The 14,845-nt window shown below is 39.9% G+C and overlaps 1 protein-coding gene and 1 pseudogene across 3 annotated transcripts in view; one reads left to right on the top strand and one right to left on the bottom strand.

The window, feature by feature from the left end:
* The window catches only part of DENND5B (DENN domain containing 5B), a 211,083-nt gene extending 204,247 nt beyond the window's left edge, over window positions 1-6,836 (top strand). For all 3 annotated transcript variants that reach the window (XM_004270878.3, XM_004270879.3, XM_049694507.1), the window contains 2 exons: window positions 92-266; window positions 1,820-6,836. In XM_004270878.3, coding sequence (XP_004270926.1) covers window positions 92-266; window positions 1,820-2,003 — 359 coding nt within the window. In that variant the 3' untranslated portion in view covers window positions 2,004-6,836. The remainder of the gene's footprint in view (window positions 1-91; window positions 267-1,819) is intronic.
* A 4,162-nt stretch (window positions 6,837-10,998) lies between these two features.
* On the bottom strand, window positions 10,999-14,415 carry LOC117201716 (cytochrome c oxidase subunit NDUFA4-like; annotated as a pseudogene).
* Between the last annotated feature and the right edge of the window lie 430 nt (window positions 14,416-14,845).

Here is a 14,845-nt window from a genome sequence, read left to right as displayed (position 1 = left end):
CGTTAGTATTTCCAGAATAAACCAAGTGATTCATCTTTTTTAATTTGAAGTATTATGTGTATTGTGATATGACTCTGACTTCCTTCTCCAGAGAGAGCAGTTGCTTATTTTGAAACAACTGACCAGATTCTAGACAATGAAGATGATGTCCTCATTCAGAAATCATCCTGCAAAACCTTCTGCCACTATGTAAATGCTATTAATACTGCACCCAGGAACATTGGGAAGGACGGCAAATTCCAGATTTTAGTTTGCCTTGGAACACGGTATTAAGCCAGTTCTTGACTTTCCCTGTCTTTGTCACATGTTGAGCAAGAATTTAGAAAAGATTATACCAGATCATGCCCCTTCCAAAGCTCTCCCGTGGGTTTCTTTCGTACCAGATTTTATGAGACTCCTGTTTATTGGGTGCTTGCTGTGTGTCGGGCAGTATGTTCAGTACTTCACGTACATTATCTTATTTAACCCTCCTGTTACTTCACCACCACCACTGCATGAAGTAGCAAGCGATATCCCCACTGTATAGATGAGAAAATAGAAAGTAGAAGAGGCACGGGTAAGTTAACAAACTTTCCCAAGGTCACACAGCTGGAAAGAGGCAGAGCCAAGATGTACACCTAGTCGCCCTCCAGAGCCCAAAGCTCTGAACCGTTACACAGTACTGCACCAGAGGTGGGTGGGTAAGTAATAGGTAGATTGGTGGACAATTAGACACGCCAGCACATTCACACATATATATTTCCTGTATAGAGCTTGTATAGTGTGTGTATGCTACCATGTTGCTTTAATTTTAATACATTGTGGAATTCTTACTATCTAAGTAATTCTTACTATGGGAAGTCTTCTCCTTAAGACAATTTCCTACCCCTTTCTTTTTTTTAAATGACGCATAGGAGCTGTACACTCCATTAATTTTAAAACGGCTCTCAGAATTCTAAGAAATGAACCACATAGATCTTTAGAAGATGTTTTATCTGTGCAATGTTTGTTTTCTTCTAAACCCCTAGAAGCCCCAGCAAGAGGTACAGGACGGCCCAGCTGCCTTGTCACGAAAGCTTAGCGAGAGGCGCTCAGTGAGGATATCTTAGCTACTTAGCGACAGGTAGCTCATGTCAGTTTAATCAGGAAACACTGAAGATTGAGGTCCTGTCCTCCTGAAACAACTGCTTTACTGAGCTGAGTTCTGTATTTCTCCTTAATCAAAGCTGCCCAATTTCAGCTGTGTTTTTTAAAGTTCCTTTTGAGTATGATCCTTACCTCCTTTTATCTCTTTACTGTTCTGATTTATTAGACCAGCGCAACCCCTCTTTTGGTTTATAAAATCTACTTCATGTTTTTCTGCTTTGATTTTGTTCCTTACCTTGTAATGTGTAAATTAAAAAAAAAAAGCGCTAGTCCCTACAATTAAATGGAAACTTTCTTCACAAAAGGTCAATATACTTTGGCATGCCTTGCCACTGATTAACATCCCTGTAAAAAAAGAATACAAAATGGCACTCTGCCTTTTTTTAAAGTGGTAGAATCAGAATAGAGAATTTCTTTAATACATCTAAGTCCTTATGGCCAACTTGCGCAGACCCACTTTTAGAACCTGATGGGTTTCCTCGTTAGCTTACACTGTCTCGTTACCTTATCTTTTTAACCAGTCATCATCCAGCTAGTTGACTTTGGTTTTGTCTTTGGTGACCTCAGAGCTTGGCTAGATTTTTCCCCATCCAGTCCCACACCCACACCTTCCCGTCGTCAAAAGCTCCAGTGTGTGCCTTGTTCTCCAGCGAGGGCAGCAGTGCTCAGGACTTGTTTCTGTTTGGGTCTGTAGGGATCGCCTGCTCCCACAGTGGATTCCGCTGTTAGCTGAGTGTCCTGCCATCACCCGAATGTATGAGGAGAGTGCCCTCCTGCGAGATCGCATGACCGTCAACTCCCTCATCCGCATTCTGCAGACCATCCAGGACTTCACTATAGTCTTAGAAGGCTCACTCATCAAAGGAGTGGATGTGTAACCCAATTAGCTAGAAACTCGCAGTCCAGACCCCTTGTTCCTGAGCCTTCCCCAACGACGGGGACCGATTTGGACTTGTCTGATGAGGTAGTGAGTCACTGCAGGGGGCAACACACCGTATCCCCCAATTTGAACAATGCTGACACTACAGACAAGGTAAAGTGCTGTATTGTAGTTCATTTGAACCTGGAATTTAGTATAAAATAGAGTATTTTCATGTGTTAGATGTGTGTAAATATGCTCTCTTCTTTGAGAAATTATATTACTCTAATAAGATAACTTTTCTTAGATTGAATATTCCTGTGACTTAAAATAAGTAGCTTAAAAGTATTGGGAGGTGGGGGGTGGGGGGAGGAGAAAGAGTGGTGCTAGTCAGGAAGAAGCCAGTAAACATGTAAATACAGTGCAACCCAGTGGGGCTTTTTTTTCCCTCCCGGTATCACAAAGGAACTCAGAATGCATTGTTATGTCGTAACCAGCCATCCTGGTGTCTGATCCTTTGTATTGTGAATGTAAACAGCTTTACCTACTGTAGGGGATAGTAGCCCTCACTTACAGCTTTTAAGTTTCACATGGTTTCATACATTTGAATTGAGCCACTTTTCCAGTCTTTTGGAAAAATTTTTTCCGTCAGCACAAGATATGATTCAAATATTTTAAATACTGTACCCCAGGAGCTTGGCTAAACTGGAAAGAGAACACACAAAGCCCTGAGAAGTGTGTTAACTTGTGGGATTATAACTTCTTTACACTTTGGAAAGATTAGCCTAGACTAACTTCATTCTTGGCATTTTTATTCTTGTTATTTGAGGTACTTTGGGGAGATGTGAATTTCAGAGTGTTGGCCTCATGGTCTTAAGAACTGCAAACAGCAATTTGATTCTGTACTTTTAATTTGGCCATCTCAACCCTGCAGTGGTCCCTTACCTCTTAAAGATAAACACAAACACGGTCTTTGTTTGGTTCCAATCACCCGCCTCCCCTCTCCCGGTGCACATCCCCCCTCAGGAAATGGAAAGAATGTTTAAGAAGGAGGAGGGCCCTGTGTGGCTTGGAATGTTTTTGTGAAAGTATTTGTTGACCATGATAATGCAAATAACAGAAGAAGAGAGAAAGAATGAACCCTTTCTGGGTGTTTCAGGGCAAGCTTTATGTTCTTTTGTAAGCAGGGGTGAAAATGGAAAACAACTGGCCCAGAGAAGGTACAGGCCAGTACTGACAAAATGGAAGCGAAACAAGAGGCAACAATTTTAGGAGACCAAACATTGTCACTTTCCAGTTTGGTATTTTTTAAGGAAGTTAAATAAATTTGGTATTAGCTCGTTACCTTAAGTCTTCATCTTACGGTCGGTCCTTTAAGTCTAATTAGGCATTTGCACGTTGTTAGCAGGGAAATTGCCTCAGCAGAGCTCCAGATTTTGTTCCCAGGTGTGGCTGAGAAGCAAAGCCATGGCCTCTCAGGACCCTTGTGAAATCTGAGGGTCCAGGCTTTAGCCAATAGCGTTGTTTACCTTTTTTCCTGGAAGAAGAAACTAATGATACAAGTGCCTCACTCCCTTTATCAAACACTGTATTCAAGCAAGGCACACGCCCTTTTAATACGTGACTGAGTACTTGAGGGTAGGGAGAGTTGAAGGCAGCATTTAGAAACCCATGGAAAGGGTTTAAGAAGATGGTTCTGGGTGACCTGGGTAGACCAGAAATTTGTTTGCCTACAGCTGAAGTTTGTCCACAGTGGTGTGGCTGTTCCAGGGACATGGAAAGTCTGTTATGGGAGACATCCAGAACCTGTTGCACACTAGGCACTTACTGTTTCAGTGATGAGAAACCACAGCGTGATCCAATCCCGGATTTTGTCATTGTTACCTTTTCCAAAGGCCATGCTTCTGACACATTCTGGGCAAACAGAGAGCTGGCTTAGGTTAGCAGGCTAGAATTGAGTCATCTAGTCTAGCCTTCTCATTTTACAGATGGGAACACTTAAGGGTCAGAGAGATTAAATACTTACCCGCACACCTGTGACAACACAGAGTCTAGAATTCATGTTTTTTATTACACCAGGCTGCATGAGACTGGCCTCCAAGGCATTCATATTAATAGTCTTTCTACCCTTGGTTTATTCATCCACCTATACAGGTAGCACAGGGATTAATATTCATTTTAACAAATTGTCCTTAAGTTATAGAGAATTACACCTATTTTAAAAAGTAAGAGCAGGAATTCTCTGGCGGTCCAGTGGTTAGGACTCTCACTGCCAAGGGCCCGGGTTTGATCCCTGGTCAGGGAACTAAGATCTCACAAGCCTCACAGCGCAGCCAAAAAAAAAAAAAAAAAAACTAGGAGCAAAATTGGATTTTGGACCTGTGAATAATACCAATACTTTAAAAATTAATACCTCCCAAAAGAGTTATACCTAAAGTTTCATCCCACTTTCTATTGTCTGACTATAGTAGTGAGATGACCAATTTCAAAAGAAGGAATCACACCAGAACTGACACATCCTCTAGAATGCTAGGCCCTTTAGAGTGGTCACCTTGGGAGTCCATATATGTATGCCAGTGATAAAGCCAGTGCTCCAGACACCTGGGGGACCTCCTTATGAGCTGCCTGAATGACCTACAGCCCATTCTTTTGAATACTGCCAGTGATGGGAAACGGTGGCCTTTCAAAAGAAATTTAAAATTTGAAACAACAAAAAGTCCTTAGGTTACAAGTTGATGAATGAAAAGCAAAGTTTGGGGTCACATAAGAAACACAATTCTAAAGAAATAAGACTTAGTTCTTACATGGCTTACAACTAGCTTTGAGCCAATATCAAAATATTTTGAGCGGGACAGTAGCAGAATCCTTAGAATAAATGTACATAGCCTTCTAAGCTAACTTCTGAAGGTCATTCAGAGGTATACTTTCTGCTCTGTTAACACTTTATTTTTTTTTCCTGTTAATACTTTAAACTAGTATATTGCTTTATCATCACACTTCAAAGTTAAAGTACATAAAAATCAATTTTGTAATTGACCTTTTTTTTTTCTCAAAATAAATTAAAAGTAATGCCTGGAATCATAATTAGTATTTTCACATAATAATAGGTTAAGAAGAAATTGTTTTAAAATTAACTTGCCAAAAATATTATCTCTTGAAACATTTATCTTCCAAGTGTTTTTCAAATGTCCTGAAACTCCTAATATCAACCTTGGTGACATAGTAGCATTACACCAACATTGGTATTATGTGTGAGACCCTGAAGCTGTGCCCTGTCTGGGGGCTTACCAGCGCCTTAAAAATGACTGAGGCTCAGTGTGGAGTAGTATAAAGTAGGGTTCTCAGTGGAGAAAAATGGGCTGCTGAGAACAAAAGGAAGGCCTCTCAACCTTATCCATCCTCTTTCCCACTGGGGGCAAGAATTTGATAGAAGAACCTAAAGCTTGCAAAAGTTTATGATTTCCCTCTAAAATTTATTTTAAATATTTCACACATTTTGTACCTTTTGTAACACTATGGTATTTACTTTAACATGGTTTTTTAAGAAATCATTTTAATGAACTTCTGTCACACTATATGAATGATACAGGGGAAATACTGAATTGCTCGTATTTCCTTTTTTTGGCAATAAAGCACTGTAGTATGTAAATGTAAGTAAAAGAGGGATAGAGGCTATACATAACAGTTCATGTGTAGTAAATGTTGACACCTCTGAGATATTTTGAAACATGAGGCAACAGACAAGGACCTCAGATTCCCCAGGGAAATATTTATTTGACAGCATTGGAAGTGTAACTCTTAATGATGAAATAGCTTCTTTCTGCTAAGAATTATGATTTTTTTCAGTAGATTTTCATTTTGAGAACTGTGAGTATTTTCTCTGTGAGGTTTACAGAAACTAGTCTATCTTTTTCACCATTCAAAAGGACAGTCTGAACCGTAGCTATTTACATTTCAGTATTAACACACCTTCACTGATTGAGAATGGAGTCTTGAGATCATCTCTACTTTTTTAAAGTGAATCAATCCTATTTCCAAGTCATCCGTGTCGTTTGAAGTCCATGTTTCTTATATAAGTATTTGTTACATTACCTTTTAGTGTAAAAGGAGGCAGAAACAAATAATAAGCTACTAGGTCTCTTATTCCTGTTAAAATACATTTATAAATCTCTTGAATCAAACTGATTTCCAAGCTTTTTGAAGAGGGTACCGATGGAGTGAGATCAGAGTAATCCAAGGAGAACCTCATCCTATCACATCTTACTAGACATGATTGTCCTCTCAAGGACAAAATAAAGATTGGCTCCAGAAAGTTATCAATCACATTGAGCAGTTAATACCAGAGTGAAAAAAAATCGTCAAAAACAGTCTCCTCATTTGAAGGAATCCAGGGTATCCTTGGGTTATGTGGGAGGGAATCATGCTTGACCCAATTACCTAAATGTATTTACATGTGGCCCAGCCTTTATTCCAAACACTAGACAGATCTTATTAAAAGTAGAGAGGTATGGTGAGAGTTCCTGTTGTCAATCAAATGAGGGTGTTAAACTTATAAAAAGAATTCTCTGTGTTACACTTGAACCTTGTATAAATGTACCCTGTGTATCTTTTTTTTTAAATGAGCATTTCTGCATTTAAATTATATTGTTTTCTTTGTATTGTTAACAAAATGCATCAGAACTGGATTTTTTTTCTCATCTGAGCATACTTAAAATTTAAAGAGTATTGTGATATCAAGCACTTTAACATATGTATCAGAGAAACTGATGTGGGTTTTTCAGGTTTTGGAGTACATTTAAATATGACTTTTCATGCTTCATTCTTTACAAATAAAACTGTGGGGTTGATACTTTGTTTTGCTTCATTTTTATAGACCCTTAATACCGAGCAGTTCACAGGGCAAGTGACTCCAGAAAGTAAAGGGATAAAACCATTATGAGAGAAAAAACTACATAAAACCATTTTGTAGTAGAAATATAGCCTGCTGGGCAACTGGTTATCTAAAAGGGGTTAAAAAAAAAAAAAAAAGAACCCTACCTCACACCATACAGAAAGATCAATTAATTCTTGGCTTAACAACCTAAATGTAAAAGGCAAAACAAACATTTTTGAAGAAAATGTAGAATGTATTTATGAACTTGGGAAAGGGTAGTATTTAAACAAAACACTCAAAAATAACTAGATTTTTAGTCCGTAGCAAAAATGAAAGGCAGAGATTCATTGATTACCCACTATATGTTAAGCATTACTTTAGGTTAAGGACATAAAGCAGTTTAAACATACACATACATCAGATTCCTGCTATCATGGAATTTATATTCTAATGGAGGAGTTACACAATAAACATGACAAATAGGTAATACATATAGTAGTTAGATAATAACAACAAGCAAAGAAGAAGGATTGAAAGTATAGTTGGGACTGCTTAGAGATGGACTGCAATTGTAAATGGGTTAGCCAGGGAAAGCCTCACTGAAAATGGAGTTGTCTTTAGCAGAAATTGGAAAAAGCGTAAGAGAAACAAGTTTACAGGAGGAACATCAAGAGCTTACTTTTGGCAGTAAGTTTGGCATGCCTGATAGACATCCAAGTAAAGATGCTGATAGACAGTTGCACATATGGATTCGGAGTTCAGGGGAAAGTAATGGTGTGTTTGTCGGGGTCCAAATCAAGAAACAGAAATCACACAGCAATTTGAAAAGGGGTAGTTTAATGTATAGAACTATGTTAGAATTCTCCAGAGAAACAGAACCAACAGGATGTGTGTGTATATGTATATGTATATGTATATATAGAGAGATTTATTTTAAGGAATTGGCTCACACAATTGTAGAGCCTTGGTGAATCCAAAATCTGCAGGGTAGGCTGGTGGGCTGGAGACCCAGGGAAAGAGTTGTAGTTCGAGTTCAAAGGGGTTTGACTGGCAGAATGCCTTCTTGCTCTATTAAGGCCTTCAACTGATAGGATACATTATGGAGGGTAATCTGCTTTACTCAAAGTCCACCAACGTAAATGGTTAGTCTTATCCAAAAAACACCTTCACAGAAACATCCAGAATAATGTTTGATAAATATCTGGGCTCCATGGCCCAGCCAAGTTGACACATAAAATTAACCATCACAGACTACTGTAATAAGAAATTGGAATTATGGACTATTTGCTATTAAGCAATGAAAAGAACTCTAAAGGATACAAGAATAGCATATATAGGAAGCAGCCACTAACCGTAGGGCTGAGGCAAGGCAAACCTAAAAAAGCCCCCTCCCCCTTAGGCTGAGAGTCAGACTTTTAATATTAAGAGGGCACAGCCATGGCCCACTGGATGGTAAAGAAGTTTACTGAGATGCTGCACCAGTGCCACTTGTTTGGAATCTGCTGTCAGGCACCAGGGAAACATCCATGGAGAGGTGGCATAGCCCAGAACTTGCTGGGAAACCACTGGAGAGGGTGCCAGGGAAGCCGTCCACTGGTGAATTCTATCAAAAATTTAAGGAAGAAATAATGAAAATTCTAATCAAAGTCTTCCAGAAAATGGATGAGGTATGTGTTAGTTTGCTAGAGCTGCTGTAACAAAGACTGGTTGGCTTAAACCACAGAAAGCTATTTTCTCACTATTCTGAAGGCTAGAAGTCTGAGATGAAGGTGTCAGCTGGATTTGTTTCTTCTGAGGCCTTTCCCTTGGCTTATAGATGGTCGTCTTACCTCTGTCTTTATATGGTCTTCTCTCAGTGCATGTCTGGGTCCTAATTTCTTCTTCTTACAAGGACACCAGTCATATTGGATGAGGGCCAACCCTAATGACTTCTTTTTAACTTAGCTCTTTAAATACCCTACCTCCAAATACAGTCACATTCTGAGGTACTGGGGGTTAGGACTTCAACATATGAATTCTGAGAGGACACAATTCAGCCCACAACGAGGTAATACTTCCCAACTCATCCCATGAGCCAGCATTACCCTGATACCTATATCAGACAAAGAAATTACAAGAAAAGAAAAATACAGACCAAGAACTCTCATGAATGTAGATGTAAAAATTCTTAACAAAGTGTTAGTAATTCAAATCCAGTGATAAAAATGATATGTCATGACTAATTGGGGTCTATCAAGGAGAGCAAGGTTGGTTTAGCATTCAGTCAAGGAATATAATTCACCACAGTTACAGATTAAAAAATAAAAATTTATATGCTCATCCCAATATACACAAAAAATTTTTGACAAATTCTAATGTTCATTCATGGTTTAGAAAAAAAACCCCAAAAACTCAGTGGACTTCCTCACCTCAGATATACTGTGTTCATGGATCAGAAAATACTGAAAGTCATCTGCAAAAAACCTACAGCTAACATCATCCTTTATGGGGAAATGCTGAGTGCTTCCCCCATAAGATCAAGAACAAGGCATGGATATCCACTCTTAATACTTCTGTTCAACATTGTACTATAGTTTCTAGTCAGTGCAATAAAACAAGAAAAAAAAGGTGTAAAGTTTGAAAAGAAAGTAAAACTGTATTCACAGATGACATGATGGTCCATGTAGAAAATCCTATGGAATTTACTAAAAAGTTACTGATGCTAATAAGTGAGCGTATCAAGGTTGCAGGATATAGAGTCAATCTACAAAAATCAGGTGTATTTCTATATGCAATAGCATTGCAGTGCAAATCTGAAATACTTGGGGATAAGTTTGACAAAAAATGTGTAAGACTTGCTCACTGAAAACTACTGAGGGAAACTAAAGAAGTCCTAAATACATGGAGAAATATAGTGTGGTCCTAGGTCAGAAGATTCAATATTATTAAGATGTCAGTTCTCCCCAAATTGATCTATAGAGTCAATGCAATCCCATTCAAACTCCCAGCAGTCTTTTTCGTAGAACTTAACAAATTGATCCTAAAATTAATGTAGAAATGCAAAAGCCCTAGAAGAGCCTAAATAACTTGGAAAAAGATAAACAAACTCGGAGGACTTATATTACCTGATTTCAATACTTACATTAAAGCTACAGTGATTAATAAATACAGTGTGGGGAAATTGAGGTAAAGTCAGACAAATAGATCAGTTGAACAGAACAAAGAGTATGGTAATAGACCCAAACATATATGGTCAATTGCTCAACAAAGTTCAAGGGTTATTAAGCGACAAAGAGGATAGTCTTTTCAGTGAATGGTCCTGGAACAATTGAATAGCTACATGTAAAAGAAATGAAGTTTGATCCACACCTCCCACCATATACAAAAATCAACTCAAAATGGATCATAGATATAAATGAAAATCCTAAAATTAAAAAACTTCGAAAGAAAACACATGGTAAATGACCTTGGGTTAGGCAAAGATTTCTTAGATATGAAAAAAGATACAGTCCTTAAAAAACATTGATCGAGACTTCCCTGGCAGTCCAGTGGTAAAGAATCTGCCTTTCAATGCAGGGGACGTCGGTTCAATCCCTGGTCGGGGAACTAAGATCCCACAGGCTGCAGGGCAACTAAACCCACCCGCCACAACTACTGAGCCCGTGTTTCTCAGCTAGAGAGCCCACGTGCCACAAACTACAGAGCCCACACGCTCTGGAGCCCGCGCATCACAACTAGAGAGAGAAAACCTATAGGCCACAACTAGAGAAAAGTCTGTGCACCACAAATACAGAGAAGCCCAAGCGCCACAAGGAAAGATCCAGCATGCCACAATGAAGATCCCGTGTGCTGCAAATAAGACCCAATGCAGCCAAAAATTAAAAAATAATAATAAATAAATATTTTAAAAATTGATAAATTAGACTTAACAAAAATTAAGGGGCTTCCCTGGTGGCGCAGTGGTTGAGAGTCCGCCTGCCGATGCAGGGGACACGGGTTCGTGTCCCGGTCCAGGAATATCCCACATGCTGCGGAGCGGCTGGGCCCGTGAGCCATGGCCGCTGAGCCTGCGCGTCCGGAGCCTGTGCTCTGCAACGGGAGAGGCCACAACAGTGAGAGGCCCGCGTACCGCAAAAAAAGAAAAACACGAATGTATGTATACTTTTGTTTTTTCAAGTTTCAGACATTTATTAATCAGTGTAAATGCCAACACAATACACCTACGTGATTTCATGTATGTAGAGGGGAAATATTTCCTGGTTAATCAGAAAATTTTACAGATAACTTCTGGAACACCTTCATTCTAAGCAGCTTTATAGTCAAACATTTCATTTAGAAGTCTGGACCTTCTTTCTTCAGTTTGCTGTAATCCACATTCACTGAGTAGAACATATATTGATCACTGGGATTCAATTTCTTCTGGGTTCTGGGATATTCTTTCTGTTCCAAATGACTGAGCAATGCCAGATACAAGATATACAGTGCTGCTCCAGTACCTCCGGCTCCAATAAATACGAAGAAAGAAATCAAGCTTGTATGCTTCTTGGCCTAACCAAGGATCTAATGGAACATATTTGTGGCAAAGGCCTTTGGCCTGAAAGGAGACGAGAACAAATCTGCCAGGCCCCAGACTAAGTAGTCTCTGCCCAAATGTACACTCTTTGTGGGACTTCTCTGGCGGTCCAGTGGTTGAGTCCGCACTTCCACTGCAGGGGGTACAGGTTCGATCCCTGGTTGTGGAAGTAAGATCCTGCAAGCTGTGGCCAAAAAATAATAATAATAATAACTTTGACATATACCTACCACATGATCCAGCCATTCTTTAGGTAATTAAATACTGAAGGGAAATAAAAGCGTATGTATATGTCTACACAAATACTTACACATGAATGTTAATCACAGTTTTATTTGTAATAGCCAAAAACTGGAATCAACCCAATTGGCATCAACAGACAGATGAGTGGATAAATAATTTGTGATATATCCATACAATGGAATACTATTCAGCAATAAAAAAGAGTAAGCTATTAATATATGAAGCAACATAAATGCATCTAAAAACAATTATTCTGAGTAAAGAAAGCCAGGCAAAAAATGAATGCATACTATAGGGTTCCATTTGTATAAAATCAAACCAAAAATGCAAATAATCTATGGTGACAGATGACAAATCAGTTGCTGCTTGGAAATGGGGGCTGAGGGGAGTTTGACAGAGGCCCAAGGAAACTTTGGAAGTAACAGATATATTCATAATTTTAATTGTGGTGATAATTTCACGAGTACATACTCATGTCAAAACTTAACAAAATTGCATAGTTTATGTAAGTGAAATTTGTTGAATGTCAATAACACCTCAAGGATTTTTAAAATCTAACTGAAAAGTTGAGAATACATACACTGTAATTAAAATGGGGTTTAAAAAAAAGGGAAAACCCAATAACTTGATTTACCAATCATTCCCTTCTACCTCATTCTATGGGCTTCTAAACAGGTGTACCATCACCTGTTTATCCACAAGCACTAAAGACATCTATGCTAAAGATCGGAAGCAGGTCAGGTAAATCTAGATAAACCCAACAAGTGCCTAGCATGAAGAACTGCAGGCACACGACTGCAGTCACAGTTATACACTCCTTCAAAAAAGCCAACTTGCATTTTTGCTTCTAGGTTTCTACCTGGCATGCTGTTGTGATTCTTTAAACTCCTTTCCCTAAAACCCTTGCATGGCTGTGTCAGTTAATCCCAAACTATTAGATCATGGTCCTACCCAAACCTAACCAAGCCCCCTTTCCCCATGCAAAGGTCTGCCTTAGACCAGTCTCCAAAACCTTAGTAAATATCCAGGCTCCGCCCTTTGCCCTCTGACAGGTTACTAAGACTGTCAAGGGAAAGCTCTTCCTTACTGTGCAAGCAATAAACAGAATGTTTCCATGTTAATTCAGGAAGCCAGTATTTAACATTACTGATCGTGTATATTTCCTCTTCTGAGTTATTTTAGTATTCTTTGCCCATTCATTTTTAATGTCTGTTTTGGCTTTGATTTATAGTTTAAAAACATTTTTGATAGTGGGAACCAGCCGCATAGCACAGGAAGATCAGCTCGGTGCTTTGTGACCACCTGGACGGGTGGGATAGGGAGGGTGGGAGGGAGGGAGACGCAAGAGGGAGGGGATATGGGAACATATGTATGTGTATAACTGATTCACTTTGTTATAAAGCAGAAACCAAAAAAAAAAAAATCATTTTGAGCTATTCTTTGCTCTATACAATATCAATATTTTCTCTTTCCTTTTAATTTTTGGTATTTTTTGTTGCACAGAAAACTTAAGTTTTCAATTGTTTAAGGTTATTATACATTCCTTAAAAAAAAAAAAACAGCTTCTGGTGCCATACTGCCTGGGTTCAAATCTCTACTGCTTAACTATCTGAAGACCCTTGTTTTGTCACTTAAGTCTCTGGGAACCTGGTTTCCTCATCTGTCTCCCCACAGGAATGTAAGCTCCACAAAGGAGGCATTTTTGACTGGTTTGTTAACTGCTGTAGCCCCAGCTCTGGGAACAGTGCCTGATACATAGTGCTCAGTAAATATTTATTAAATGAATGAATCTACAAAGCCAGAACAATAATCTTATTTACCTCATAAGGTTGTTATAAGAATGAACTAATCCTTGTAAATTTTAGTCTAGAACAATGCCTGGCACACAGTAAGAGCACAAGAAATGTTAGCTCCCCCAACCCCCAGTCCCAGAATCCTGCCTCTTTGTGAAGTCTTACCTGAATACCCCTCCCCCACCTTCCCTTCTCCCTTTTCCACTCCCACCAGATTTGCCCACTGTCCCCCCACCTTAGCAACACCCGCTTGTCACTTGGAATTCTTAATCTATGGGCAGCTGTAAGCCCCTCTGAGAATCCAAGGAGAGCTATGAACACTCTCCCCAGAAAAACGCAGCTGTGCACATACACACCTATACAATTTCAAGGAGCTCATTGGACCCTGACACTAAACCACCTTTTTAGATTCCTGAATTAAGTAGACCTTAATGTCGAAACTCCTTATTGCTTTGTAGCAGCAAACCTCAACAGGTCCCAGGAAATTTCTCAGAGCAGATCTTAGCTGCAAGGATCAAAGTCCAAACTGGGTGTCAAGATCTGAGCTCCGAGTAGAAAATTTCTCTCCCTTTGAGGAAAGGACAACGATTGTTCCTTCCTGACTGCCCCTTCAGAGCTGACCCTTCACCCTGATCTGACAGGGAAGGGCGCTGTGGAGGACGAGGGCTGGAGGAAGGGGATTCTAAATGGAAACAGGAGGCCCCAGTAGATTCTAAGACCATCCATAAACTTCGGCAACCCCGTTTATTTATTTCAGTCTCCCAGTTGGTAATTAATAAACCCTTACCACCATAATGACCCGAGTTCCTGTCTTCTGCAGCAGGAAAGAGGGGGTAAAATGGGAAACTGTCCCACTGCCTTTTCAGGAAAAGAGGAAGACTGGCCAGTATGCAGGTGAAGAGCCCTGGACCTGGCGACTAGCCGAGCGACTTCCTTTAAGTTCTGTAACCTTCCTAAGCCTGTGTTTTGCGCTAAGAACAGGAACAGCAGCATGAACCTCATACTTTTGTTGTGAGGTAACTAAATCGACTACACACTGTTCTGCACCTGGAAGCACCCAATAATTATTAGCTGTTATTTATTACTATGAAATAGCAACGCGAAAGAAGGGCGTTGCCTGCTTACCAACGCGGTGGGCCTGGAGTCGGCCCAGGGGAAGGAGGGCAGCGTGCAGGGAGCTGGCCTGGGGCTGAGCCTGTGCCACAGCCCGGCCTCCCCACCAGCCACAGGCCCGTCAGCTTCTGTACTGTTGCCCTCCTTCTAGCTACATGGCCCCTTGCCTTTTCTCTGTCCTGGAACTCCCCAGACAGAGATGCGCAGATCCTCAAGGGGTTCAACACCTTCACCTCCCTCTAGCCGCGGCGTAAGACTCCCTCATCTACGGATGTTTCTGTCACAGA

Source organism: Orcinus orca, chromosome 11, assembly GCF_937001465.1.
Source record: "Orcinus orca chromosome 11, mOrcOrc1.1, whole genome shotgun sequence".
In the NCBI taxonomy this organism is placed as follows: Eukaryota; Metazoa; Chordata; class Mammalia; order Artiodactyla; family Delphinidae; genus Orcinus; species Orcinus orca.
The sequence above is the reverse complement of the archived record's forward strand: the minus strand, read 5'-3'. Positions and strand labels throughout refer to the sequence as shown.